Raw genomic sequence first — 27,483 nt, 5'->3', positions numbered from 1 at the left:
CCCTGCTTCCCGCGGAGACCACAGAAGCAAGTACCACTCTTCTCACCTTCCTGGATGGAACTGAGGCACAGGAAGCTAAGTACTTAGCAGATGGCATGCGCTCATGATATGAACCCATCGGTCAATGTAATTCCAAAGCCTGGTTTTTTCCTGCTTTGTTTCAGAAATCTAAACCCTCAGAAACACTGCATCTTAACCCTCTGCAAAAGGCTGCAGAGACTCAGCCCCATTCCAAGGATTCAATACATCATGCTTCAGACTGAGTTTGTTCTCTGACTGCTCTAAGCTTTTGAGAGCTTTAACAAAAAATAGGAAAGAGACTTTATGAGTCATAGGGACTTAAAAAAAAATCCCTTGAACATAATCCCAAAAGTTTATTAAAAAAACACTAATGGTAACTAAGACAATACTTTAAGGCTGTCGCTCAAATCAAAAGGGTCTGAACACAAACCATGTGTCCTTTAAGCTCTATCCAAACCCAGCTCGTAGGCTGTGAGCTGAGTCGCTGCCCTAGAAAAGCAGGAATACAGATTTGCTCAGCTGAATTATTTGTTTGCTCTTCACGTTCAGAGTGACCTGAAGGAAGGGCTTGGGCTGCGGGCGAGCCTGGCAGCCGCGTGGAGTAGGCTAAGGCAGGGGGCGGCTCACCTTTCTGGGGCCGGATGATGAAGGACTGTGTGGCCCCGTGCACCAGGCGGCAGTACCCGTCGATCAGGTCGGCCATGTTCTCGGCGATGGTCAGGGACGGGGCTGTAACCGTCAGGGGCTGGACAGGGGAGAAGAGCCAGAGAGAGCGGTCATTGTTCCTTCCGCTCCTCAGAGGGCCAGCTGTGCCGTGACATCAGATCGAGACGCACTTGAGCCCAGAGAAGAGTGGGAGTGAGACAAGATCTGTCATCAGGTCTCAGTGAGAAGGGAGCGTGGTATTTAAGGATCTTATTCCTAGAATGTGTGACAGAAGGCAAAGCCAGACAAAAAAAGAGAAAGACACTTAAATCGCTTAGAGTCACTTTCTAGAACAAAAAGAGGTGGGGAAAAAAAAATGTTTCCTACAGAAGGTCTGGCCCCTTAGGCATATTCTAATTAAGAATTTAGAAAATTAGTAAGCTCAATTATGGCTTCTTTTAGAAACTAGACAAGTGTGGACTAGATTTTTATCAACCATCCATCATAATTTTTCTAACCTTAAAGAAAATTAGTGGAATTTCATTATTTTGAGCATGCAGAGCATGCTCTACCTAAGAGCTTAGAAATCACTTTTTTCAAGGCAAAACACACAATTATGATACATTTCCTAAAAGACCTGTCATTAAATGTTATCCAGGAGATAATCAGAGTGGTATTTTTCCTTTCAAACACAATTACGTCCCAACTCACATACTGTTCATAACTTCTTTCTAAAGGAACAACTCAGCTCGCCTGCATCATCCTAAGTATTGTTTGGGGGCAGCAAACAAAAAGGAGGACAGCCTGAAAATCATGATGTGGACAGGAAATTACTGAGAGATTTTCAGGAAATTTGAAGGTTTCAATATTTCATGGCATCATTGGTTTAATTCTGAGAATTGAATGTACTGCCCGGAGCCTCAGAAATGCCAGGATTCCAAAGCAGGAGGGGCAAGAACGAGATGAGAGAAGCCTCGCGAACAAACCCGCCTCAGCGGGGGCGGCAGCAGTGTGGAGCCCAGGGGTGCGAGTGGGGCCAGGGGAGCGCCCACATGGGCTTCATGCAGAAGCAAACCTGTGCGTGTGCCGCTCCCCGCCCCTGCCCCCACAGTGAGAGTCACATACAACACCGTCCAGGAAATTAGGCAGTAGCACAGCTTACAGAATTTATATAATTTTAAGAGGTTGATTTTCATAATATTCGTTTTTCCACAGAAAGACTACATTAGTTTTTAAGTGAACTGACGCTTTTGAACTATGGTGCTGGAATAGACTCTTAAGAGTCCCTTGGACAGCAAGGAGATCAAATCAATCAATGAATTCTAAAGAAAATCAACCCTGAATATTCATTGGAAGGACTGATGCTGAAGCTCCAATACTTTGGCCACCTGATGCGAAGAACTGACTCACTGGAAAAGACCCTGATGCTGGGAAAGACAAAGGCAAAAAAAGAAGAGGGCAGCAAAGGATGAGATGGTTGGATGGCATCACCAACTCAATGGACATGGATTCAAGCAAACTCTGCAAGACAGTGAAGGAGAGAGAAGCCTGGCATGCTGCAGCCCATGGGGTCACAAAGAGTTGGACACAACTTAGCGACTAAACAACAATTTGTTATGCAGGGTTTCCTAGGAGGTTCAGCAGTAAAGAATCTGCCTGCCAAGCAGGAAACACAAATTTGAGCCCTTGGCAAGATCCCCTTGAGGAGGAAATGACAACTCACTCCAGTATTCTTGCCTGGAGAATCCCCATGGACAGAGGAGCCTGGCGGGGTACAGTCCATGGGGTTGCAAAGAGTCGGACGTGACTGAGCAACTGAGCACAAACACACACATTTGTTATGTGATGCTCATTACATAAGAGAAAGCTGTGATTCTGATGATCCATGAAAACTTCATCTGTATCCTGAAACAGTCATTTTAATAAAGGGCTAGTTTAGAAATAATGATTGTTTCAGGATATGGCAATCCACTCCAGTAATCCTGCCTGGAGAATCCCATCAACAGAGGAGCCTGGCGGGCTACGGGCCTAGGGTCGCACAGTCGGACAGGACTGAATAGACACAGCATGAGCAGAGGCTATCTCCTTTATCCCCCTTACCTCAGGCGCCCCTGCGATCTTCAGTTGCAGCGTCCCTTTCCTGTCCTTGTCTTCACTGTTTGAATACTGGATGGTCTGCACTTGGTTGAAGTCGGCCAGGTGTGTGGGCTTTGGGAAGAAAAGGCAAACATTTGACCACAGATGCCAGACACTCATGCACTATTCTGTGTAATTTCCGTGGTCCCCACCCCACCCCACTGACAGGGTGTCTGGGGAGCCTGACTGTCTACCTCGCCCAGGAGGAGGGGGCCTTTCTCGCTCTGAGGAGTTGGCAAGGACCTGCCAGGGCCGCCTGCTCACCTCACGGTCAAGGATGTGTCTGTCCTCTGTGCTCGTGGAGGCAGAGGTGCGCTTCCCCTTCAAGGGCTGGATGAGGGGGTGCCCGTGCCCCAGCACGAAGACACACAGAGGAGGAGGGAGGGAGCCCCTGACCTGACTCTCCCGGTGACAGTCTCGGTCTCAGGGAGCATTCTGCCCCGCTTCTCTCAGCAAGAGGGACCCGTGCCCACTCCCAACACACCATGAGCAAGGAACGTCTCTGACCTGTTCTGGGGTTCTTCTGAGGGTTTTGGTGCTGGGGAGACAGTGGGCATCTGAAGGACCCTTCCACATGGACACACCACCAGAGACTCTGCTCATTTCCCAAGAGGAGTGGGCTTTTCTTCTCATGCAGACACAATGTGCCCATCAGTCCCCACCCTCCAGCATTTCATGACAGCCGTCAGTCTGCAGGGCTGAATCCCACTCATTTACTCAAGACTCTCAGCCCACACAGGGCCTCCTCTCAGACACCACAAGTGCCAGCCCCTTCTTGCCGAACTGAAGCACACTTACATTGCAGCCCTTGTCTGTGAGGTAACTGATTCCTTCCTCAGGGCCAATCGCCAGCTCTACTGAAATAATCCAGCTTGACTTGAAGGTGAAACAGGTGACGGCAAAGGCACCAGGAAGAAAAAGAGGTATTTTAGATAAAGAACCAATGAAACGTTAAAGGACCAAAGTGGGGGCTAGACACGCTTCTATTCATCTATGTAATCAAATAATACAAAATGTGTACAACTCCAGGCTTTCCTGGTGGCACTAGTGGTGGAGAACCTGCCTGCCAGTGCAGGAGACACCAAGAGACTCAGGTTCGATCCCTCCAGGGAAGATCCCCTGGAGGGGGGCATGGCAACCCACCCCAGGATTCTTGCCTGGAGATTCCCACGGACAGAGGAGCCTGGTGGGCTACAGTCCAGGCACAGAGCGTCAGACACGACTGAGCGTGCACACGTGCGTGTGCAACTCCAGGGTGCAGCATCTGCTGAGCCTGAGCAGAGAAACACAGACTGAGCTCGTTCCGGTGAGCCTTAAGCCAACAGTTTCTTTGGGAAGATTATCTGAGTAGGTAAACTAGCCCTGAGACAACAGTTAATCAATGAATCGCTGGGCTGGGATTAAAATAAATCTAAATATGAACACAGGCATGCTATTAAAAAAGGATTGTTTTAGTCTCACGTTGACACATTTTCTTTTTGTATTGTTTTCCCACTCTACAGTGGTAAAATATTCTCATGTTAAACATGTGACCAATTAGATTCCAATCAGAAACTGAGGTATTCATGGAAAAGACAGAGAGAGCCCACCGAGTCCCCTACTACAAGTCCCCATACTTACACCAAGGGCACACTTGAAGCATTCTTTATCAAATCTGTACACTGGGGAGAGGATCTCAAAGAACTTCAAAATACTTTCTTCTCTGTTAAGATTGGCAAACTGTCTAAATGTTTGTTGGATCAATTTTCTTAGTGTTTTGGCCTGTGTGATAAAATCACAAACATCTTTTCAGAGTCAACAGTAAGTGAAGACCACAGCAGTAACCCCTAACACCCAGGAACATCTCTTCCCCAGCACCACGTAATACCACCTACATTCACCAAACATCATTATTTATCAGAGCTCTGTTTCTTTTTTAAAAAATAATTATAGTAAAATACACACAACATATAATATACCATCTGGTGGCTTAAAAAAATGTGCCTGCAATGCAGGAGATCCAGGTTCAATCCCTGGGTCGGGAGATCTCCTGGAGAAGAAAATGGCAACCCACTCCAGTATTCTTGCCTGGAGAATCCCATGGTCAGAGGAGCCTGATGGGCTACAGTCCATAGGGTTGCAAAGAGTTGGACACGACTGAGTGACTAACACTTCACTTTCAGCTGTTTTAAAGTATACAGTTCAGCTCTGGCTCATCGGAACGGGGGGTCCTGCGGTCAGCAGAGGAGGGGGATGAAAGCCCTTACACACCCCACACTGCCCGGGGAGTCGACACGTCCTTTCTGAAACAGAAATCAAATACCTTAAAACCACAACCTTTGAGAGGTTATTCTTCAGGAATAATGAAAGAACTAGGTGAAGACCCAGCAATGAGGAGGTTCCGTGCAGAAGTGTGCAGAGGACCTCACGTCGGGGCACACACACACAAGCACGTGAAAATAAGACAACCTGGCGTGGTGGAGATGCCGTCACAGGAGAGACACAGGAGGCAGACCTCACGCAGGGGGCCACACACACCACAAGTGAGGAAGACAGGGCGGGTCGGCACGTCCGTCCCAAGAGCCGCAGTTACAGGCACGGGGCCGAGGTGCTCCCACAGGTAAAGCAGCTGCAGGAGATCTGCGTGGGCAGAAGCCTGCACAGGAGGCCGACAGCTGGCTGTAGCCAGGGCCAGGGCTCGGACGGGCGAGACAGGGGTGGGATCCAAGGCGATCTGAAGAGACCACAGACGCTAAACTGAGGAGAAGCATAGTGAGTTCCAGGGCAGCAAGGACTGAATCTCAGATGTTGCCTAGAACGTGAGTGGTCAGACATGGACGCTCTGCAAAGAAAAATCCAGGGAGCGCATTTTGGAGAAAACTCATCCAAGCTCTGGCCATGAACCCAGGGCCTGCAAAGGGCCGCTCTCACCATGGCTGAGATGGCGTCCAACCACCGTTCTGACTCCAGGCTGTGCAAACAGTCTCCAACTCTCCTCTGCAGGATCACATTCACCCACCTGAGATCTCCACGACACCTGAAACCTGATGGGCCGCCAAGAAAACCTCCCTCCCCCGTGGCCGGGCCAGCGAGACCGTGCTGATTGGCTCCGCACCCCGACGTCCCTCGAGGTGCCCAACCTCTCCGGCTCCACCCCTCTCGCCATTTCCGCTGCGGTGTCCCCATATCAGAGACATAAAGGGCCGTGCGCTGCCCCTGGCGAGCCGGGGTGAAGTCACCTGCCCCACACCAGAGTCCAGTTGATGGCTTGTCCTCTTTACTAAAACCCTCAGCCATAGGACGTGCATGGGGTCACCTAACAGCACACCTGATCACTGAACCTGCAGGAAAACTTCCGAGTAACTGGGCAATTGAAAGTAGTAACTATGCAGTGTTAGCAGACAGTCTGAGCTACAGTTTTATGAATCTGTCTCATCCAGCTGAATCTGGGGGAAACACGTCATGTTTGCTGAATGCCCATCGTTTTCACTTTGGCTCACTGTGCATTTTACATGCCACTAGGCTAAGGTGCAGGAAGGCACAGTGCCGAGCAGCAGCTGCAGGAGCTGCAGAAGCTAGTGTACCCACTCAGGGCTAACTTCCTCGGACACAGGGTCACACCCCAGCTTTCCACCAGCCAAGAGGGGCACCTGGTCAGGAGTGAGTACCTAAGCTTTCTCAGGGTCTCTGCTTCAATGGGGCCACCCAAGAGGATCAAGAAATCTCACAGACAGCACCAGTGCTGTGCAAGAACTAGAAAACGCTTGCTGTCTGAGAGGAGCCCCAGATTCATTTCTAAGAAGGATGCCTTAGAAAGCATCAGTTCTTTCCTTCTTTCTCAATAAGGAAAAAGTTCTACAAAAACTGACTCCCTAGAATCTCTTGATATTAATAAATATACCTCCCTATTTACAGGGTTTCAATATCCTCTCTGTGTTTGAAACAAGGCATCTATCAATGACAGCTAGTTGGTTTTCAACCAGTCCATATACAGAGAGAATAAGGCAGTATTACTAGGATGAAGCATCAGAAATTGTTGCTATTCAGCCTTCTGAACAACAGAAATAATCCCATGTTAGTCAACCTAACATTTATCAGATGCTGCTCGTAGTAGAACAATGGCCTCTGAGGGCCTCCTGGATGAGAAGGTCAGTATGATCCTAAAGAAAATATGCCAGAGAAGAAAAATACACTAAGAAACAGGAATCGAGGAGTTACGCTATCTCCCCCTCTCCCAGATGCTAACTGTAGGTCTGTAAACAAGTGCGTGTCAAGTGTGTTTTTCTAAACTGAGTTGTAACTGACATACAAGGTCGTATTAGCTCCAGGTGTACAACATAACGATTCAATATTTGCATACATCAACACTGTGAACTGACTGCCACAATGTCTGGTTAACACACCATCTCAGTTACACTCTTTTTTTTCTTGTGATGAGCACCTTTAAGACCTACTCTCCCAGAAACTTTTAAGTACGTGACACACTGCTAATAACTACAGTCAGCGTGCTTTACATCACATCCTTGGGACTTACTTGTAACCAGAAGTCTGCACCTTGTGACCCCTGCACCCATTTCACTCTCCCCATGTCCCACCACCTGTTCTCTATATCTATGAGCTTGATGTTTTTTCCTTTTCTTTTCATATAAGTGAAGTTATATAGTACTTGTCTTTCTCCGTCTGACTTCACTGAGTACAACGTCCTCAAGGACCATCCATGTTACTGCAAATGGCAAGATTTCCTTCTTTTTACAGCTGAGTCATATTCCAATGTGTGTGTGTCTCTAAAGCATGCCTCCTTTCCAGCTTCCGTGTGTGTGTGTGTGTGTGTGTGTGTGTGTGTGTGCATGTGTCTAAAGCATGCCTCCTTATGGGGGTCCAGACCAGGGGGGCACTCTCCGTGCGGAGGCCAGGACTCAGAGGCTGAGTGAGTGCTGAGCCGGGTACTTCTGTGCTCACCACCGGAACGAGAATGGTGACTAACTTAAGTGCTCCAGGGAGGGGCCTAGGAAATCACTCTATTACTCTGAAGTACAGATACTTAACTGTGGATCTCGTAACATTTCTAATCCCGAAATGAGATTTCTACTGTGAATTATACTCAAATAAGCTGAAATCTGGCTCTTTTATTTGTGACATAATCTTAGACTTACAGAAGAGCTGTACAGACAGTGCCGGATTCCCATCGAACGCCCCGGCCCAGGCCCTGAAGTAGGCCGCTCGCACAACACTGGCACATCCGTTAGGTAAGAAACCAGCGCTGCCAGGAGGCCCTCACTGAGATGCTCCCGTCTGCCCATGGGTGCCCCCGCTGCTCCAGGACCTCACGCCACACGTGCTCACATCCCCCCACCTGCCCCCGCAGCTGCCACAGCTCCTTGATACTTCTGAAGAGTAATAATTACAGTTTTGTAGACAGTTCCCTCATGTTGCAACTGACTTAGTCTTACTGGTCCGGTGTTTTTAAAAGTGTGCCTCTGGCACTAAGATCAAAGAGAGAGAAGTTTTACCTATCTTATAAATTATTCTTAATAATCAGGCACATACACCCCAATCCTATTTGCCATCAATCAATCAATCACAGCTTAAGTTCCATCAAATATAAGGTAAACTTTTGACACTTCAGGGTCATCATTAACTACAAAGGATGTTCTAGAATCCAGATATGAAGGGGAAAGGCAGAGAAAACAAAGTGGCTCTTGGAGAAGCAAATGTTAACTGATCAGGCCATCCTATAGGTTGGTCTGGAATAAATAAGAAGCTGGGTCATGGGGGGTCTCTCACCTCGGCCACACTTACGTCGCAGCACCTGAGGCCGGCACCTGGGGTGGCCTATTTTGAGTATGAGGACCCATTTTAAAAGTAGGATAACTTCTTGGAACTCCCAAATGCCAGCAGCCATACCTCTTGGGGAACTGCTCACCTGCACACAGCTCTGAGCAGGCTCTGCACGACTCGGAGGCCGCCCAGGACTCACACACGGCCACTGGAGGCCTACCAATGTGACGCAGCCGCTCTCACACCCCTCCCTGCTTCCTAAGGCTACACTGGGCGAGGCGCTGTTCTGGCCAGCGACGGGGCAGACGCCCTGAAAGACGGAGTCCGACATTCGTGAGCGCCTCCCCTCCAGTCCACCCAGCAAAGGGCAGACGGGTGCACAGGGCAGGCTTCTGTGCCCACACTAGGGCCTCAAGCTCCAGATCAAACTGAGCCCCACGCGACTCAAGGTGTCAGGTCAGAACCTTCACCAACGCAGGCCAGCTCCAGAGCCAGCTTTCTGAACCACTGTGCTTGGGCGTCAGTGGACAGGACGGTGTACACGTGGCTGCCCCAGTGTGGAACGTGACCTCTGTGACACAAAGTCACAGCAGCAACAGCCACAGTTCCACAGTTTATAAATTAGACAGTGACAGGTGCTTGTGCTATGTGTGTGTAACCCCTGGGTTGGGAAGATTCCCTGGAGGAGGAAATGGCAACCCACTCTAGTATACATGCCTGGGAAATCCCATGGACAGAGGAGCCTGGCGGGCTATAGTCCATGGGGTCACAAAGTCGGACACAACTGAGCGACTAAACACACACACACATATATATGCACACACACACACACACACTGATGTGCTAAAAAGCCACACCAATCCTACCTACCCTATTTCCTTTGTTGTGGAAATAAGAAACCAGGTCCAAACCATGAGGCTAGGAAATGGCAGAGCTCTTCTAAGCTTGACTCTAACTTGACACAAAGCTGTATTCTCACAATGCACTCGACTGTGTTCTAGAAGGGCTGGGGAACCACACATCACATCCCCGATGTCCCCTCCCCTGCGGTGGGAGCTGCAAATAGAGGCGGGAGCTGGCACTCTGCAAGAAGTTACTAACAGGAAGGAGTGTCCACCAGTCAAGAGAAGACAGACCTTCAGAGTGCATGTCTATGCAAGCAAGCACGCACACACGCACGTGCACACACACACACGCGTGCACACACACACAGAGCAGCGCCTATGGCTGCTTCACGTGCTGCTGCTTTACTTCTCTGAGTTGAACCTGAGACTGTAAAGACTGAGGTGATGTGTTCACCACTGTGAACACAACGCTCCTGGTTTTGTACTTAGCTGAGTGCACACACAATCAAGACACAAAACCATGATTTTCTGGGAGAAAGCTCCATCTTTAAAAGCCTACTTCCCATGAATATGACTAGAGTAACTGTCAGCTTCTTACATTAAGCCTTTTACAGGTAAGAGGGAAGAGCACGTGGCACGGGGGAGGTATCTGCCTAACACGGTCATCTGATTATGACAAAGACAATGCTAATTACCTTGACTGAATCCAGTAAACTCCTAGGGAAAAACCGCTTCAAACCAACATCTTTCCTGAAATACAGAAAGAAGTGAATTAACAAACAATACCACCAAATCAGCAAATATAATGACATTGCTGCTAGAACATAAAAGAAGTTTAAATTATTTATCATTCCACACATTATTTGAGAAGGAAACACATATATTAAAGCTCCTAATGACTGGCATAGTCATTGAACAGTTGGGACAAGTAATTTTCTAGATGTGTGCAGAAAACATTGAGACAAGTTGGTTTGTGTAACCCTTAACTATTACAAACCCTCTAAAATATTGCCTCTTTTACAATGTGTAAATAAACTGAGTTGTTTTTTTTTTTAACACTCTTTGAAAGTTAGCCTTATAAACCTCAATTCCAACTGCGTAATGCTATATTTATATGTATAGAAAGTAGGCTGGCCTGATTAGAAAAAGATTTGAGTTATACCAGGGATGCTTAAATTACCTTAATCCTAAAATCTGATGATCCTTAAAAATAAACATTAGTCAATGTTTAAAATCTAAGTTTCACATAGAAAGCAAAACAAAAAGAGAAATTAAGTGATTGGGCTAGCTAAGGTCAAAAAACTGAATGTGAGGACATGCTGGAAGTCCCAGTGATTTTCTTTAGATCAGGCTACAAAATCAACCATTAATAACAAGTGCCTCACGGCATTCTAAGCGACAAAACAGGTGGAGAGAATGGCTCCTTCTCACAGGAAAGACTGAAGGCTAAAGGAGAAGGGGATGACAGAGGATGAGATGATGGAGTGGCATCACAGACTCAATGCACATGAACCTGAGCAAACTCTGGGAGACAGTGAAGGACAGAGGAGCCTGGAGTGCTGCAGTCTCATCAGTTCAGTTCAGTTCAGTCGCTCAGTCATGTCCGACTCTTTGCGATCCCATGAATCGCAGCACACCAGGCCTCCCTGTCCATCACCAACTCCGGGACAAAAAAGTCTGACATGACTGAGCAACTGAACAACAACAAAGTTTCTACTTATTGATACTTTGGATATAAGTGAGCCAGGCTTTTTGGCCACTAGGTGGCAATCATCAGCTAGTAAGATGAAGTAAAGCCCCTGGACATGAAAGATGATCAGGAGACACAGAAGATATAAAAGGATCATGGAAAAAAGTAAAATACAAGTATCTTTTACATTTAAAAAATAAAATGAATATAAAATATAAAAAAATAAAACAAGGATGACTTCGCCCTTAACTATAAGTGAGCAGGTACTACAAACAAAACCACAGAAAACAAGTCAGAGTTTATGTGGTTGACTCCACATCCAAACATTTTAATCCCCTATTTCACACTCTACTAGTTAGAACCTAAATCAGCGAACTCCTTGCTAAGTCCTGGTCTCAGATCTCACATCCTTTTATTATTCTGTGATGATGATGGTGATGACAATGTTTAGCACATCCATACAAATCCTTGCTCAGCTCCCATGACACACTGTTTACTGGTTTTACTGATCAGCAAATTCACGTAACTCTTGGCTTGCCATTCTTCTAATCACTCTTGCTTATAACTTCCCTTTCTTATCTTTTCAGATATGAACAAGGGGAAAGTGTCCACCCAAGTTCTTCCCTCTCTTGCTGCCTCCTAACAAGACAGGAACTTAGCATTCTAAGGATTTGGGAGCTAATCACTATGGGAAGTGGCAAAATAAGGACATAAAAGATAAACTAACACCCCAGAGTCTTAAGGGCATCGCTCCTGAGCATTTTCTTCCCCGTTTCCCTGGTCAGGAACTTGCTTTATGCAGAGAGTTCTGCCCTGGAATTTCGGCTTTGCAGAAAGATAGATCTTAAAGGCTGTGATGTAATGCCTGTTGACCTCAGGTGACACCTACGTGTAACATGGGGATGCTAACTCCTACTGATGAGTGGTGTTGAGAGGAAATGGGGAGGTGTTAAGGACCTAGAACCCTATGGGGGCAGTTTCCCCTCCTCTGGAAATACCACAGCTACCCCTGCTGTCTGGTGAGAGTCTGGTCTACATGCCTGACCAGCCGTGGTCTTGAGCAGAGGAAGGTGTGACCTGATGCTGCCGCGAGCAGAATGGGGAGGAAGTGGGGACACAGGCAGGTGGGTGGGCGGACAGCAGACTAGAGAGGTGCTCTGGATGCAGAGCAGTGCTCAGGAAAAGGCTCATGCATGGAGATGGGGAAGGCAAGGGCCAGCTTCGGGAGGCCCAAGGCTGGAAAAACTTTATTCACACATATTAAGTGAAAGTGAAATTGAAAGTTGCTCGGTCATATCCAACTCTTTGCATCCCCATGGACTGTATGGTGCGTGGAATTCTCCAGGCCAGTACACTGGAGTGGGTAGCCTTTCCCTTCTCCAGGGGTTCTTCCCAACCCAGGAAGTGAACTGGGGTCTCCTGCATTGCAGATGGATTCTTTACCAACTGAGCTATGAGGGAAGCCATTAAGCTTATTATAAATGAATTCTCATGTCAAGGATAAATTTGTTTCTCCTTTGCCACTACTTCTGAGAAGATTCAGACCCTGTCTGTTGCTTTAACTAATTAATACTTCGTGGACATTATTCCTCTCAGATTTAAAGCTCAGGCAAAAAAGCAAACCAAAATCAACTTTAAAATATAACTGTAATGCACGTTATCATACAGTATCCCTATCTTATCCTCACCCCCAAACTCTCAAGAATTGAGTATCATTAAGAACACTACTAAGATCCCTTAACCTCTAAAACGATACCTTTCAGTCTCTTACAAACAGATAAATGTTAAAATTCTCTAAGTTCAGGAGAAACTGTCATTGCTTCCTAACAAACCTCTCACCCCAGGCTACCAGGTGGCATCTATGCATGATGGATGGGTGGCAAGATTCAAGGGGCCTGGCGCCCTGGTCATGAGGAACACCGACTGCCTGGCACAAAGAGAAATAACCTTCTATCCTGGTTAAGCCACTGTCCATCAATTCATGTCAAATCTGTGAGCTTTCCCTTCATCACTGTATTATCACAGGCAACTAAAGAAAGCACTAGATCACTAATGACAAGAAAGACAATTAAAAAAAGAAATGAAAACAATGCACCATTAGAATCAACCTCAGCTAATTTTAAATCAATTTACTGAGGAAATACCAACGGAATATCTAATAATCAGGAGATACTGCTAAGTGCCAGAAACATCAGGAGCTCTCTACATCAACACAGCTTACTCTAACAGAGAAGAAACAGTTACACAAACAACTACAGCAAGACACCTTTCTTTAAAAAGCAAACCACTTCATGAGGAAACGAGCAGAACTGAAAAGTGACATGGTTTACTTAAAATACTTTCACAGTACAATTCTGTACTGTGGAGAAGAATCATCAGTACGTAAGTCTTCTTTCTACAATGTCACGTTAGGAACCATAATTCTAACACTGTATTATTAGCTTATTTTGGTTTCATCTGTCATCGTTAGCAATGGCATTTTTAAGCTGGATAACAAAACATTTTTCTTAACACATCCCTTCTGACTCCTGTCTGTGATTTATAAGAGACATAAGTAAAAGAACCATCTGTGTGCACTCCAGAATGCGCCCTTGCACTGTGAGACCCCAGGAGGCCAAGTTTTGGGGTTGGGGGCTAGGGTTCCCCTCTGCCTACAGAAAACGCACCATGGTTCTTCCAGAGTGGGAAAAACATAGAAAAAAAAAACACTGATTAACTCTTCAGTTGATTTAAAACTAAAGTACAAAAAGTTCTAGATAGTGTTTTTCCCACTCTCCAAAGTTGGGCTGATTTTTTTTTTTTTTTTTTTTTGCATAACTGAAAATAGCCATTTTGAAATGTGGTAAAGGTGAAGGTTCACTATATTATAGATTACTGATATTGTCCATAAATTTTCTGGCAGAAACTAAGAAGCTATATGGACTATTTCAGATTTTCTCCTTATGGGCAAGGAAAAAGAGAACCCAGAATAAACTAATAAAGAACAAGTAACATTCTGCACTCGTGTGTAATTCTTTTCCATACCGAGAAAAAATATTCACACTTCTAAGTGGCTCTAGGCTACTCGCAAACACAGTAGAAAGGACGGTGTGGACCCACTGGACGCCCTGGCTACCCATCCCCAGGCAGGACTGCCTCAGGGAGCACAGAGCACCACCCCCGGCCACACCGCGACCGCAGCCCTGACGGGCCTTTCAACAGCTTGCAGCAGAAGACAGAACAGAGGGAAGACCACAGTTAGACTAGACTTGTGAACAGAGTGACGACGCTGTGAAAGGCCTGCACTCAACACGCAGGCAAGTTTGGAAAACTCAGCTGTGGCCACAGGAACTGGAAAAGGTCATTTTCATTCCAAACTGAAAGAAAGGCAATGCCAAACAATGCTCAAACTACCGCACAACTGCACTCATCTCACACTAGCAATGCTCAAAATTCTCCAAACCAGGATTCAGCAATATGTGAACCGTGAACTTCCAGATGTTCAACTTGGATTTAGAAAAGTCAGAGGAACCAGAGATCAAATTGCCGACATCCACTGGATCATCAAAAAAGCAAGAGAGTTCCAGAAAAACATCTGCTTTATTGACTCTGCCAAAGCCTTTGACTCCGTGGCTGTGGAAAATTCTTCAAGAGACCACCTCCTGCATGAGAAACCTGCATGCAGGTCAAGAAGCAACAGTTAGAACTGGACAGGGAACAACAGACTGGTTCCAAATCGGGAAAGGAGTATGTCAAGCCTATATATTGTCACCCTGCTTATTTAACTTATATGCAGAGTACATCATTAGAAATGCTGGACTGGATGAAACACAAGCTGGAATCAAGATTGCTGGGAGAAATATCAATAACCTCAGATATGCAGATGACACCACCCTTATGGCAGAAAGTGAAGGAGAACTAAGGAGTCTCTTGATGGAAGTGAAAGAGGAGAGTGAAAAAGTTGGCTTAAAACTCAACATTCAGAAAACTAAGATCATGAAATCTGGTCCCTTCACTTCATGGCAAATAGATGGGGAAACAATGGAAACAGTGACAGACTTTATTTTGGGGGGCTCCAAAATCACTGCAGATGGTGACTGCAGCATGAAATTAAAAGATGCTTGCTCTTTGGAAGAAAAGTTATCACCAACCTAGACAGCATATTAAAAAGCAGAGACATGACATTACCAACAAACGGCCTTCTAGTCAAAGCTGTGGTTTTTCCAGTAGTCATGTATGGATGTAAGAGTTGGATTATAAAGAAAGCGGAGTGCCGAAGAATTGATGCTTTTGAACTGTGGTGTTGGAGAAGACTTTTGAGAGTCCCTTGGACTGCAAGGAGACCCAACCAGTCCATCCTAAAGGAAATCAGTCCTGAATATTCATTGGAAGGACTGATGCTGAAGCTGAAACTCCAATACTTTGGCCACCTGATGCGAAGAACTGACTCATTTGAAAAGCTGGGAAAGATTGAAGGGGGAAGGAGAAGGCAATGACAGAGGATGAGACGGTTGGATGGCGTCACTGACTCGATGGACATGAGTTTGAGCAAGCTCCAGGAGCTGGTGATGGACAGGGAGGCCTGGCGTGCTGTGGTCCGTGGGGTCACACAGAGCTGGACGTGACCGAGCAACTGAACTATGAATAGAGTACAGATGCCCTCCAAGAGCAAGGCAAAATAAAGGAGATGAAAAGATGGCAAAACCAGAGTTTCACCTCCAAAGACACATTAAAAGAGAAATTCTAAACAGTGTGCTTTAAGAAAAAGGGCCCTGCTATCAGAAATCAGGCTGAGCTCCAAGACAGTGTTCAGGCAACACAGTGATAAACAAGCAGGACTGCAGGGCTCCTCCCAACACACTCACAGAGCTGGAGGCGGAAGAGACCCTACAGGTGGGGATGCGGAGCCAAGGCTGAGCAGGCACCCGGGGAGGTCCAGTCATGCCGCTCACATCCTGGCTCCCACGGGAAGCCCCCACCCCCACTGGATCCCCCTCAGCAGCCACCTGGGGGCTTCAGGAAGCAGAGCGAGACAGTCCAGCTCCCCAAAGTCACTATCAGATACAGAACACAAAACGGCTGGCATGAAAAGCTTGAAGAAATAAACAGCACAATCCTTATCTGTCCTTATTTAATTTGTTAAGAGGCACAACATATGGGACATGTGTATCCAAAAATACACAACCACAAATATTTAGTACACCATGTTAATATATTAGGTTCAGAAGTCAAGTGATGAATTCAAACTAAAACAAGACAGACTGCTCAGGGTGCTAACTCACTTGTCATAACTGATACAAAAAAGGCTCCTGTAACTGCAAAAATAACTATCCCATCTACTACCACTAGCTATCATCTCAAACGGTTCTACCTGCTAATTCCCCCAAACATTCACCTCTACTTTTATTTTAAATGAGCATGTCTCCCCGTAAAACCTTGTTTCCAAAATGATGGCAGATTACATTTTCACAGTGTGATACAGCTTGGCTGACCTGCCATGTCAAGTCTTATGGACAACCTTTCACTTCACTGCAGTAACATCCTCCAAACAGCACAAGAATTTCAGTAATAATAAGGCAGGAAAAGGTGCTGGCAAAAAGTTGCACCATTGCTAATGAAAATAAAACTGGAAATAAATACCAAAAATTTTTGGTGAATTAATTATCAAGAGACAATTTGTAGAACTTTCCGTCTCCCAAGATATAAGCCCCACTTTGTCTTTTATGCATTTTAAACAGCCTAACAATCTAATGCCCACTAATTTCACTACTGGAAAAATGTTCAGTTATCCTAAATACCCTGATACACGAGCAACAAATAACTCCCACATTTTAACTAAGCAAAAAAAAAAAAAAATCCTTAATAAACTTAGAGAATATAAATAATAATAATTCAGTATAAATTAGAAATGAAACTCCATCCCAATATGGTTAAATCTACAGAGCCAGATTATGTGTTAACAAGCCAAAGACTATTAGCCTTAAGACATTTATCAACAAATTTAAATGTTCGCTAACCCAATTAATGATTAATGTCATCAAGAATTATTTTCTTAATAAAACCTTCTGTTTTCAGATACAAAGATTTTAGACACAGTACTGTTTAGATTCAACAATACATTTTTTTCTGAAGTAAAGATAAATTAATAAAATCTAAGTCTGAAATCAACTCAGCTCTGAACACGCACAGGCAGACCTCAACGCCACACTTACTCCAGCACTTCGTAGTTAGACTTCTTTTCCAGGGCGTTGCCGCGCATCTCCCAGTACGACCGCCTGAAGCAGAGAAGAGAGACACTCACAGATCTGCGTGGAGAGCGTCTGCGATATTAAATGACTAAAAACTACTGCGCAGCTCAGTCACAAACATTCTGACAAGCTATCACTAAACAATAAACTTGATTCTCCACATTAGTCCTCCTTCATCAGGCAGCAGAAATCAGTTAACACACTGAAGGAAAGGGTCCAAATTCGCTTTCCAAGAGAAAACTGTAAAGGAGGAGACCAGTGAGAGATGGCTTTTTCCCCCTCTGGGATATATAATTAAGGTTGAAAACAAATGTTAATGAAGTTGCTGAGAGTTATACTTAATGATCTGTGGGTCTTACAGGAACTGTTATTTCATAACCTTATACAATATAAAAAACAGGGATCTCCTGGGAAAATTATCACTGTTTTGAGTACACATAATCAAGTTTTAGCTAATTTAACCAACTCATCTTAAACTGGCAGCCTGGGGTAAGTTTTAATTAAAATCATAGCTGACAAAGGTAGAAATATTCTTTTATTCAAAGTTTAAAATGGTGACACAGAATACATGACAAATGCTACCAGAAATAAATGCATTCTCAGCTTCCTATTCCCCTCAATGGCAGCCATCAGACACAGGCGATGGTTCACGTTCAAGTTTACAGCAGTAACGCCGCACGTCTGAGTGCTCAGTGTCCGCCTCAGCTGGTGGCTGGCACGGGGATCTCACAGACACCTCCTGCATCGCAGAAGGTCCTCCTGGGGAGCGCAGCCTTGGACCTGCTTACACACTTGTGCTCTTATCACTGCATTCTAACTACCACGAAGTATCACCTTAAAAGATTCTAGAATCAGCGATTTAACCTAATTCAGAATATTCTTAAATTTTACCTAAATTTTTATTCAGTATTTTATTGATAATCTTTACAAGGAAAAGGAAAATACCTAGGAAAAAAAAAGGAAAACATTGCTAAATAAAGACCTCAATGTCTAGTTATCTTCTTACCGTATTTCTAGACAACCCAACTTCAATGCAATGTCCTGGTCCACTTGGTCAGCGATCTCTAACATATAATCGCTCTTCACCTACAACAGAAAGGAATGGGTAAAACCATGTCGTTGTAAGAGGACGCTGTAGACTTAGCAAATGTGTGCTGGGTGTCATCCCCATACTTCACATGCACTGTGTCCATAATGACACTCGATGCTGGGTGTAAAATGAGCAATATCAGAGAACAGCGAGTCAGTCTTCTTTTATGAAGAACTTTTATCACCCATGAGCACTTAAACGTCATCCGAATCACGGACCCTCAAGCGGCTCTCTATACCCTCCCATGTTGTTGAAGGTCCCTTTCCATGCAAACTTGTGTTCAAATTTTCTGAACTCAGAGTGCAGCCCCTGCAGCATTTCTGGACCTCAACACAGGCACAAGGAAAACTGACATTGTTTCAAAATCCATTTAATCCTGCAACTGACATGCTTCCACCTAACCATCAATTGTAACTACTGAACCTGCAAAGTGACAACGTGCTTGAAGTGGGACATAAAGAGAAGGCTCTAACAGAACACTGACAGCTGTCTTCCAAGCAATGACTGTGAGGGACTGAGGTCAGTATCTGAGAGTGCTTATCAATGTGAAAGTATTTTCAAAGACGAGACACGTAAAATCTCACAGACGAGCATCAAGAGACCAACATCTGCAATTGACTTTGATGGCAGAGAGCACGCATTTTGAACCTCAGTTAAGAGAAATGTTCTTCTCCCCTCAAAAGGAACTCGTTCCTCTCGTTAGTAGGCCTATCTTACAAAAAACTGCACTCCATTATTAAATTATGAATTTCCCCAGTACAGAACTCAGTGTAAATCAGTCTTGTCTCGTTACACAAGTATTTCAGGATACCCTCCACTTTGCCTCTTGATCCTCAATCCTAAAACATTCACTCTGGCCCTTCCCAGAAAAAAAGAGTGCTGATCTCTGCTCTAGGAAAAATGCCAAAGATCCTCTTCTTCAACGACTGCTACCCAGCCTGTCAGTTCACCTGCTCAAAAGATTTCTACTCCCCAGTTAACTACTCCGTCCACCTCGTACTGACAGTTCATCATGATAACTCCCCTTGAAAAGACCCCCAACTCCCCAGGCTCCCTTACCCCTTCATTTTAACTGCTTGGTAAAAACAGTGAATACTGAAGCCAACCACCCCCTCCCTCTCCACACTTACTGCTGTGCAACTAGAGAAACCCTGCTATGTGTTTTGCTTTAAATTCATGATGACAGACCTCAAATGGTCACCAGAAACTGCCTGGAAACTCTGCCATGCCTGCCCACGAAGCTTGGCAACACACAGATTTGTATTTTTTCCAGTCAACCTGCCACATCCCTTTCTTACAGAGAAAACAAAAGTCTTCTCTTTAAAGCTCCAGAACTTACAACCTGAGGGGCGCCTATGCTCACCTACTCGCCCCCCTCCCAGGACGGGAGCCAGGCCCGCTCAGCCAGCGGGGCGCAGCCACCTGGCTCTGACCTGAACGCCATTTCCGCTGAAACCTCTGCTCTGTGTTCTGCCTTAGCACCCACACCTGGGTAGTCAAGAAATACTGAATGACTGAAGAGAGGGCCCATGAAGGAAAGAATAAAGCCATCAAACTGGCATGTGGATACCTCTGTGTGTGAATGCTATTTTCCAGGTAAGAGTTACAAGCATTGATCATTTCTGTTCCTTATACATAGTAGGCATTTAATGATGCCTACTATGATTCAATGGAATGAATCAACGGAAATGAATTACTCAACATCTCACTAAATCAAGTAAAAAGTTGTGATTCTAGAATCACTCTACACTTCAGCTGTCTTCTTCTATACAGCAAAAAATAAGTCTAAATTTTAAAACTAACTTTTTGCATCATAAAGAGTTTTATTACTGAACACACAATAAAAAGAAGAGATAAAAACAGTATCTATGTGAGTTAGAGAAACACCAGTTGTTCTGAGTGACGCGTTCACTGGGATCTCAGTTTACGGTCTGGCGCAGACCTGGAAGCAACCACAGCAGAGCATCAGCTGCACGCTGAAGAAAACACGCGGTTACAAAACTGCCTTAAGATTAACTACTAGGACTTTTAAAAGCTATTCAAAGGTGGGAAAGTGTAATCACATATTTTATTCATTCATCAAAACCATGCTCACATTAGCTGCAAAAAAGAAACAAAGGTAAAATTACGTTAACCGTCTTTATGGAAAACCCCTTTATGTACAAACATGACGTGAAACGTCTGAGAGTTGTTTTTCCTACAGCCAACGACCTACTACTCTTGACTGAGAGCTGTGTGCCCACGGCCTGAGGTCCGTTTGTGTCTGTGTTCTCTGCAAGGTGTGCTGATCCACATGGAATGAGCCGTATCGGCAGAGCCTCCCCCTCCCCCACACTCCAGAGGGCATGTTCTCTGAACCACTGTGCATATCACGACATGATGTTGTGCTCATGAAAATTTCTGCAAGATGTAGGGTTTTTAACACTCAGTGCTCATTTCTTTACAAAACATTTCTTGACTAACTTTCACCTCCTACTAACTACCGGCAGAATTCATTGCTTTCTTTTGTGAAATAAGTGCAATTTATTGAAGATTTACATGTGTGTGATATATAGCTGCTTTGAGTAAATACACTCATTGCCACGTCAGATAGATTTATGTATGACTCTCATTTAATCTTCACAGCATCACTGTGAGCAGGACAGAACTATAATCCCCAATTCAAAGCCTTAGAAAGGGCCTAAAAAGACTGATGGTGACAGCAGAGGTACTGTATTATTCAGGGGCTAGGTAGTACGTTGTTTTAGATACATTATTTGTAGCCTGTACAATGACTCTTCCTTAAGACAGGCTTCGGTCCTACTTTATACATGAAGACCAGAAAACTTAATTACTCAAAATTAATGTACTCAAGGTCACACAGCGAGCACTAAAGTTAAAACTCGAAACCCACCCACTGACCCTCACTCCTCAAGCTGCAGTGCGTACCTACAGCTTCTTGCGTAGGCGTTCTCCACCAGAAGGAAGATTAACGGCCAGTGAGGACCACAGCGCACCGCCCCGGGAGCCCAGGGTCTAACACAACAGCTTCACACGCACCTCCTACTCCATCTTACCACGCGCTTTCCATCGTGTTCTCCTCTTATACCACGGATTACTACTGTTTACGAACGCCAAGTCCAGCAAATCTGCAAGTGTTTTCCAAGCAAAGACCTTTGAAAGTTGTTTACTGTATTAAATTGTTTCCATATTGATGTCAATTTCCTACTTAAAAAATAGGATGTATCTGGACTTCCTTCTGTGGGCAAGTATTATATTTACATTCATGAGCTTTTTCATCATATTAAGCACACGTTTTACTATAAAAACCTCTCACAGCACTAACAAAAAATTCTAATCCTAAATTACTCCATAATTTATTCCATGTGCCACATCAACACTTTGGCTTTTGAGATTTTTTTGGTCTTATTTTGGTCTCATGAGATTTTTTGGTCTTATTTCGGTCTCTTCTGAATGCTTTGTCAGCTACATAAATTTATCACACAGACCTGAAAGTCCTCAGTAGTGTGTGTAAAGAAGATGGGGCTGAGGGCAGACAAACGTGTATATAACCATTATTGCCCGCTGCACATAACCATTTATATGCTACGCCACCTGAGTGATCCCAGGTCGTCGGCCAACTTGGCTCGACCGTCAAGCACTCCTGCCTGTGTTCTGCCAGTTCGCAGAGTGGAGAGTCTGTGTACAAAAGGAACTCAAAGGCAGTTCTCAACCAAAACAAACTTTTTGATCTTTCTCTTCCATACATAAGCTTTAAAAAAATATAAAGAATTATGCTATCTTATAAGTCAAATGCTTTTTCAACAACTCACTAAGTTATTTCATATAGCATTTATTAATAATAGGTATATGTTCAAAAGGCAAGCTAAAAATATCAGCAGGGAAGAGTGACTGACCAAATAATCATTTCTGCTTCCTATTTGTAAAGTCTTATATAGAAAAGATAAACAAAAAAATATGGGTTGAATAGTACTGGGTTGGCCAAAAAAGTGCTTCAGTTTTAAACTAAAACTAAAAGACACATTTTCATTCTCACCAAGAACTTCATTGAACAGCATATTCACCCTTTTATTTCACAAACTTCTGTCATTTTTCAAGCAACTTCATAATTCCATCTTCCCAAAACTTATCTTTTTGCGCAAAGAACTGTTCCAGGTGCCTTTTACAGTCTTTCAGGGAATTAAAATTTTTTCCAATAAGGGAATTTTGTAAAGGCTGAAATAAATGGAAATCAATGGAAATGCAATGTCTGGTGAATATGGCAGATGAATGAGAACTTCCCAGCCAAGCTGTAACTGTTTTTGCCTGGTCATTAAGAAACATGCAGTCTTGTGTTACCCTGATGGAAAATTATGCATTTTCTGTTGACTAATTCTGGTCGCTTTTTGTCCAATGCTGCTTTCAGTTGGTCTAACTAGGAGTAGTACTTGTTGGAATTAATTATTTGGTTTTCTAGAAGAAGCTCATAATGGAAGACTCCCTTCTAATTCCACCACATATATAACATCACCTTCTTTAGATGAAGACTGGACTTTAGTGTGGTTGATGATGTTTCATTGTGCATGCCCCACAATCTTGTCCATTCCACATTATTGTACAGTGTCTACTTTTCATCACCCATCACAATTTGTTTTAAAAATGGAACACTTTTCATTACATGGAGGGAACTGCACGTGGAAATACAGTCAAGGAGGTTACTTTTGCTTAATTTATGTGGAACCTGAACACCAAGTGATGAACATAACTGAGCTGGTACAACTGACTTTAAATGCTTTATTCGGATATTTTGAGTATGCTAGCTAACTCCCATGTGGTATAACATTGATTGCTCTCAAATAACGTCTCGATTTAATCACTATCAACTTCAACTGGTCTATTTGACTGTGGAACATTGTCCAGCGAGAAACTTCTAGCAAGAATCTTCACAAGCCACTTGTGACACGTTCAATCAGCCACAGCACCTTCTCCAGACACTGAACAAATTTTTTTCTGCATTTCAGTTGCGTTTTTACATTTCTTGAAATAATAAAGCATAACATGCTGAAAGTGTTGCTTTTTTCCTTCCATATTCAATATTACAATGTGTACACAAAAATTCACCAACTTGGCTATGTGTTTTTAAATGCATGCTGATATGATAGCTGTCACATACAATATAACAAAATTTTTTAAAGACTACTAAGTGCTACTAGAGCCATCTTACGGAAAAAACCAAATGAACCTTTCGGCCCCCCCAATATAAGCATGACAGAGTTTACCTAACGACAACAATAAAACTTTCTGAATCACCAAAAACATACAGGAGTGGAAAAACAGGAAAAAAAGGTACGTTATTAAATCTACTTAAAGACACACATCTTTCACTTTCATGCACTGGAGAAGGAAATGGATACCCACTCCAGTATTCTTGGCCTGGAGAATCCCAGGGATGAGGAGCCTGATGGGCTGCCGTCTATGGGGTCGCACAGAGTTGGACACGACTGAAGCGACTTAGCAGCAGCAAAGACGTACAGAAAATACATCTTCTAATGAGTCAGGCTTAGACTTCAATTTAATTTTAACTTCTTTCTGGAACAGGACAGCTGATAATTCCCACACTGAAAATTTCACATTTTAAACTAAAATTTCCCACTTGGAGCTGCCATTTCAAAACGTTTTAACTGACAGAAAGCTTTACACCCAAGAAAGTACAGTTAACGAAATATTTCTGATAGTTATCTGAATAAAAATGTGTAAAAACTAAAAACTGGAGTAAAAATAACAGAAAGGTCGATCAACAAAAAATAAGTGCGTCTTGGCCCCTCACACCTTTCTGCAGTTTAGGTTCTAAGCCATAAAGTTACCATAAAGCTTCCCACTGCAACTCTTCTTGCCAAATAAGCCACGAGTTCTGTTACATTTAATGTTTTCTAAGAGCCACTAGATGGATACACTCATTTTAAATCTTAACATACTTGTAGGAAGAAACAGTGACAACAGACGCAGGCATCCCAGAAGCTCAAAATGTCAGTGGTGCCAAATGGGTCCCACATGACTTCAGCATTGTTGATGCAAACCTAGTTAATATAACAACTTCTTGACCAAACGGGGACATGGCCCTTCAAACTAATGGCCACCACGATTTGCAAAAGATTGCCAGTCAAATACACTTTTAACAAGTCAGAGAGATAAAGAAGAATAAAATGTTATATGGCAAAGGAAAAACTCAAACTCAAGGCAAAACATACTTTTCGTGCTTTATAATAAGTCATTAGCTTTGGCATCAAAAAAATTATTTGTTTAGAAATAAACAATAAAAAAATCTCTGGTGGGGTTAGGAGTCCACACTAAGATCCCATATGCCACGCCGGGTAGCCAAGAAAACTTATTTCTTCAGACTCCTGCTCTACAGTGAATAGGGTTATAGCAAGATTCTAGTTTATTTTTAGAGTGTGCTGATTAATATCTTTCAGAATGTTCTAAAATGGGTCAAAACACATAGTGGCTCATTTGTGACATATCTCACTTATAGTCACATTTAGGACATCTTTAAATGTAACCATGTGCATCCACAGACCGATCTCCCATCAGGAAAGCGGCACTCTACGCCCACTGACATGTCGTGTTCCTCACGACTCCACCCAAAATAAGGAGTGTGATGAGCAGGGGCTTGGGCGAGGCTTCAAAACAGGAATAATAAAATTACAGTAGTTTATTAGAAGCTTTCTTTCTCTTTCATGGGATGGAACTGATACAGAGGAATTCTTAACAAAATTCTTTTCTTTCTATTCTGTTAAAAGAGCAAAATTAATAAAAAAATAATAATAATAAATAATAAAATAAACCAGACCACCTGACCTGCCTCTTGAGAAACCTATATGCAGGTCAGGAAGCAACAGTTAGAACTGGACATGGAACAGCAGACTGGTTCCAAATCAGGAAAGGAGTACGTCAAGACTGTATACTGTCACCCTACTTATTTAACTTATATGCAGGGTACATCATGAGAAATGCTGGGCTGGATAAAGCACAAGCTGGAATCCAGATTGCTGGGAGAAATATCAATAACCTCAGACATGCAGATGACACCACCCTTATGGCAGAAAGCGAAGAAGAACTAAAGAGCCTCTTGATGAAAGTGAAAGAGGAGAATGAAAAAGTTGGCTTAAAACTCAACATTCAGAAAACTAAGATCATGGCATCTGGTCCCATCACTTCATGGTAAATAGATAGGGAAACAATGGAAACAGTGGCAGACTTTATTTTTGGGGGCTCCAAAATCACTGCAGATGGTGACTGCAGCCATGAAATTAAGAGACGCTTGCTCCTTGGAAGAAAAGTTATGACCAACCTAGACAGAATATTAAAAAGCAGAGATATTTGCCAACAAAGGGCCATCTAGTCAAGGTTATGGTTTTTCCAGTAGTCATGTATGGATGTGAGAGTTCGACTATAAAGGAAGCAGAGTGCCGAAGAATTGATGCTTTTGAACTGTGGTGCTGGAGAAGACTCTTGAGAGTCCCTTGGACTGCAAGGAGATCAAATCAGTCCATCCTAAAGGAGATCAGTCCTGAATATTCACTGGAAGGACTGATGTTGAAGCTGAAACTCCAATACTCTAGCCACCTGATGCAAAGAACTGACTCATTTGAAAAGACTCTGATCCTGGGAAAGATTGAAGGTGGGAGCAGAAGGGGATGACAAAGGATGAGATGGTTGGATGGCATCATCAACTCAACAGACATGAGTTTGAATAAACTCTGGGATGGACAGGGAGGCCTGGTGTGCTGCAGTCCATGGGGTCAGAAAGAGTCAGGCATGACTGAGCGAATGAACTGAACTGAAATAAACTGAATTCCTGGAAAACACAAGAACAAAAAACACTCAGAAGTGGTCACTATTTCCCAGTGTAGACCCTAAAGATTCCCACACGTGAGGTTCAATAAAATACCAGGTTCATAAAACACATGCACGAAAACATGCCACTGTGGTAAGAGCCAGCACGGGTCACACAATGGCCCCGAGTTCCTGTCTGTCACTGACATGTGCCAACAGCACCCCTGCACATACACACACAGGTGCATCTTATTTAGAATGAATCCCCCAAAGTGGAATAATTAATTCCAATCTTATGAAACTGCCAGTATGCAACTTAACTTACAAAACTGTCGATGTCAACGGTGTCACATACAAATCTGAACCTATTTAAAGCTCTTGGTATTCTTGCCAATTCATTAGTTCCAACAAATCACAGCGTTTTTCTTTTTTCTTCCCTCTTGGTAATTCTGGCATATCTACCTGGCCCCATGTAGCGTCAGTTAAGCCTGATACATGGGCCAAGGTGAGCAGTAACACCGGCCATCAACACAGGAAAGGGACGTTACTATGACTACACTTCTATTTTCCTTTAAATCACAGGTACTTGGTAGGACATTATAAAAGCATACAGGAAACAAAAGAAATTCTCAGGATCTTCCCGACCCAGGGACTGAACCCAGGTCTCCTGGACTGCAGGCAGATTCTTTACCACCTGAGCCACCTGGGACTAATTATTAGGATGAAAGTGAAAGTTGCTCAGTCGTGTCCAACTCTTTGTGATCCCATGGACCATACAGTCCATGGAATTCTCCAGGGCAGAATACTGGAGTGGGTAGCTATTCCCTTCTCCAGGGGATCTTCCCAACCCAGGAATCGAAACCAGGTCTCCCGCATTGCAGGCGGATTCTTTACCAACTGAGCTATCCTGTGGCTTAGTTGGTAAAGAATCCGCCTGCAGTGCGGGAGACCCCGGTTCAATACCTGGGTCAGGAAGATCGGCTAGAGAAGGCATAGGCTACCCACTCCAGTATTCTTGGGCTTCCCTGTGGCTCAGCTGGTTAAGAATCCGCCCACGATGCAGAAGACCTGGGTTCAATCCCTGGGTTGGGAAGATTCCCTGGAGAAGGGAAAGGCTACCCACACTCCAGTATTCTGGCGTGGAGCATTCCACGGGCTGCACGGTCCATGGGGTCGCAAAGAGTTGGACACGACTGAGCGACTTCACTTCACTTCAGGCTGAAGAGAAACTCTAGGAATGGATGAAAGCAGAGAGGG

General features: G+C 44.1%; 1 protein-coding gene across 37 annotated transcripts in view; it reads right to left on the bottom strand.

The window, feature by feature from the left end:
- Positions 1-27,483, bottom strand: part of PTK2 (protein tyrosine kinase 2) — a 189,603-nt gene that overhangs the window by 72,048 nt on the left and 90,072 nt on the right. For all 37 annotated transcript variants that reach the window (XR_011259146.1, XM_069600897.1, XM_069600909.1 and 34 more), the window contains 7 exons: positions 18,328-18,407; positions 17,286-17,348; positions 10,100-10,154; positions 4,423-4,563; positions 3,601-3,678; positions 2,767-2,874; positions 649-766 (listed from right to left, as the gene is read on the bottom strand). Coding sequence is in view for 36 of the 37 variants with exons in the window: in XM_069600897.1 (XP_069456998.1) it covers positions 649-766; positions 2,767-2,874; positions 3,601-3,678; positions 4,423-4,563; positions 10,100-10,154; positions 17,286-17,348; positions 18,328-18,407 (643 nt within the window). In the remaining variant the exon portion in view is untranslated. The remainder of the gene's footprint in view (positions 1-648; positions 767-2,766; positions 2,875-3,600; positions 3,679-4,422; positions 4,564-10,099; positions 10,155-17,285; positions 17,349-18,327; positions 18,408-27,483) is intronic.

This window comes from Ovis canadensis, chromosome 9 (genome assembly GCF_042477335.2).
Source record: "Ovis canadensis isolate MfBH-ARS-UI-01 breed Bighorn chromosome 9, ARS-UI_OviCan_v2, whole genome shotgun sequence".
In the NCBI taxonomy this organism is placed as follows: domain Eukaryota; kingdom Metazoa; phylum Chordata; class Mammalia; order Artiodactyla; family Bovidae; genus Ovis; species Ovis canadensis.
The sequence above is the reverse complement of the archived record's forward strand: the minus strand, read 5'-3'. Positions and strand labels throughout refer to the sequence as shown.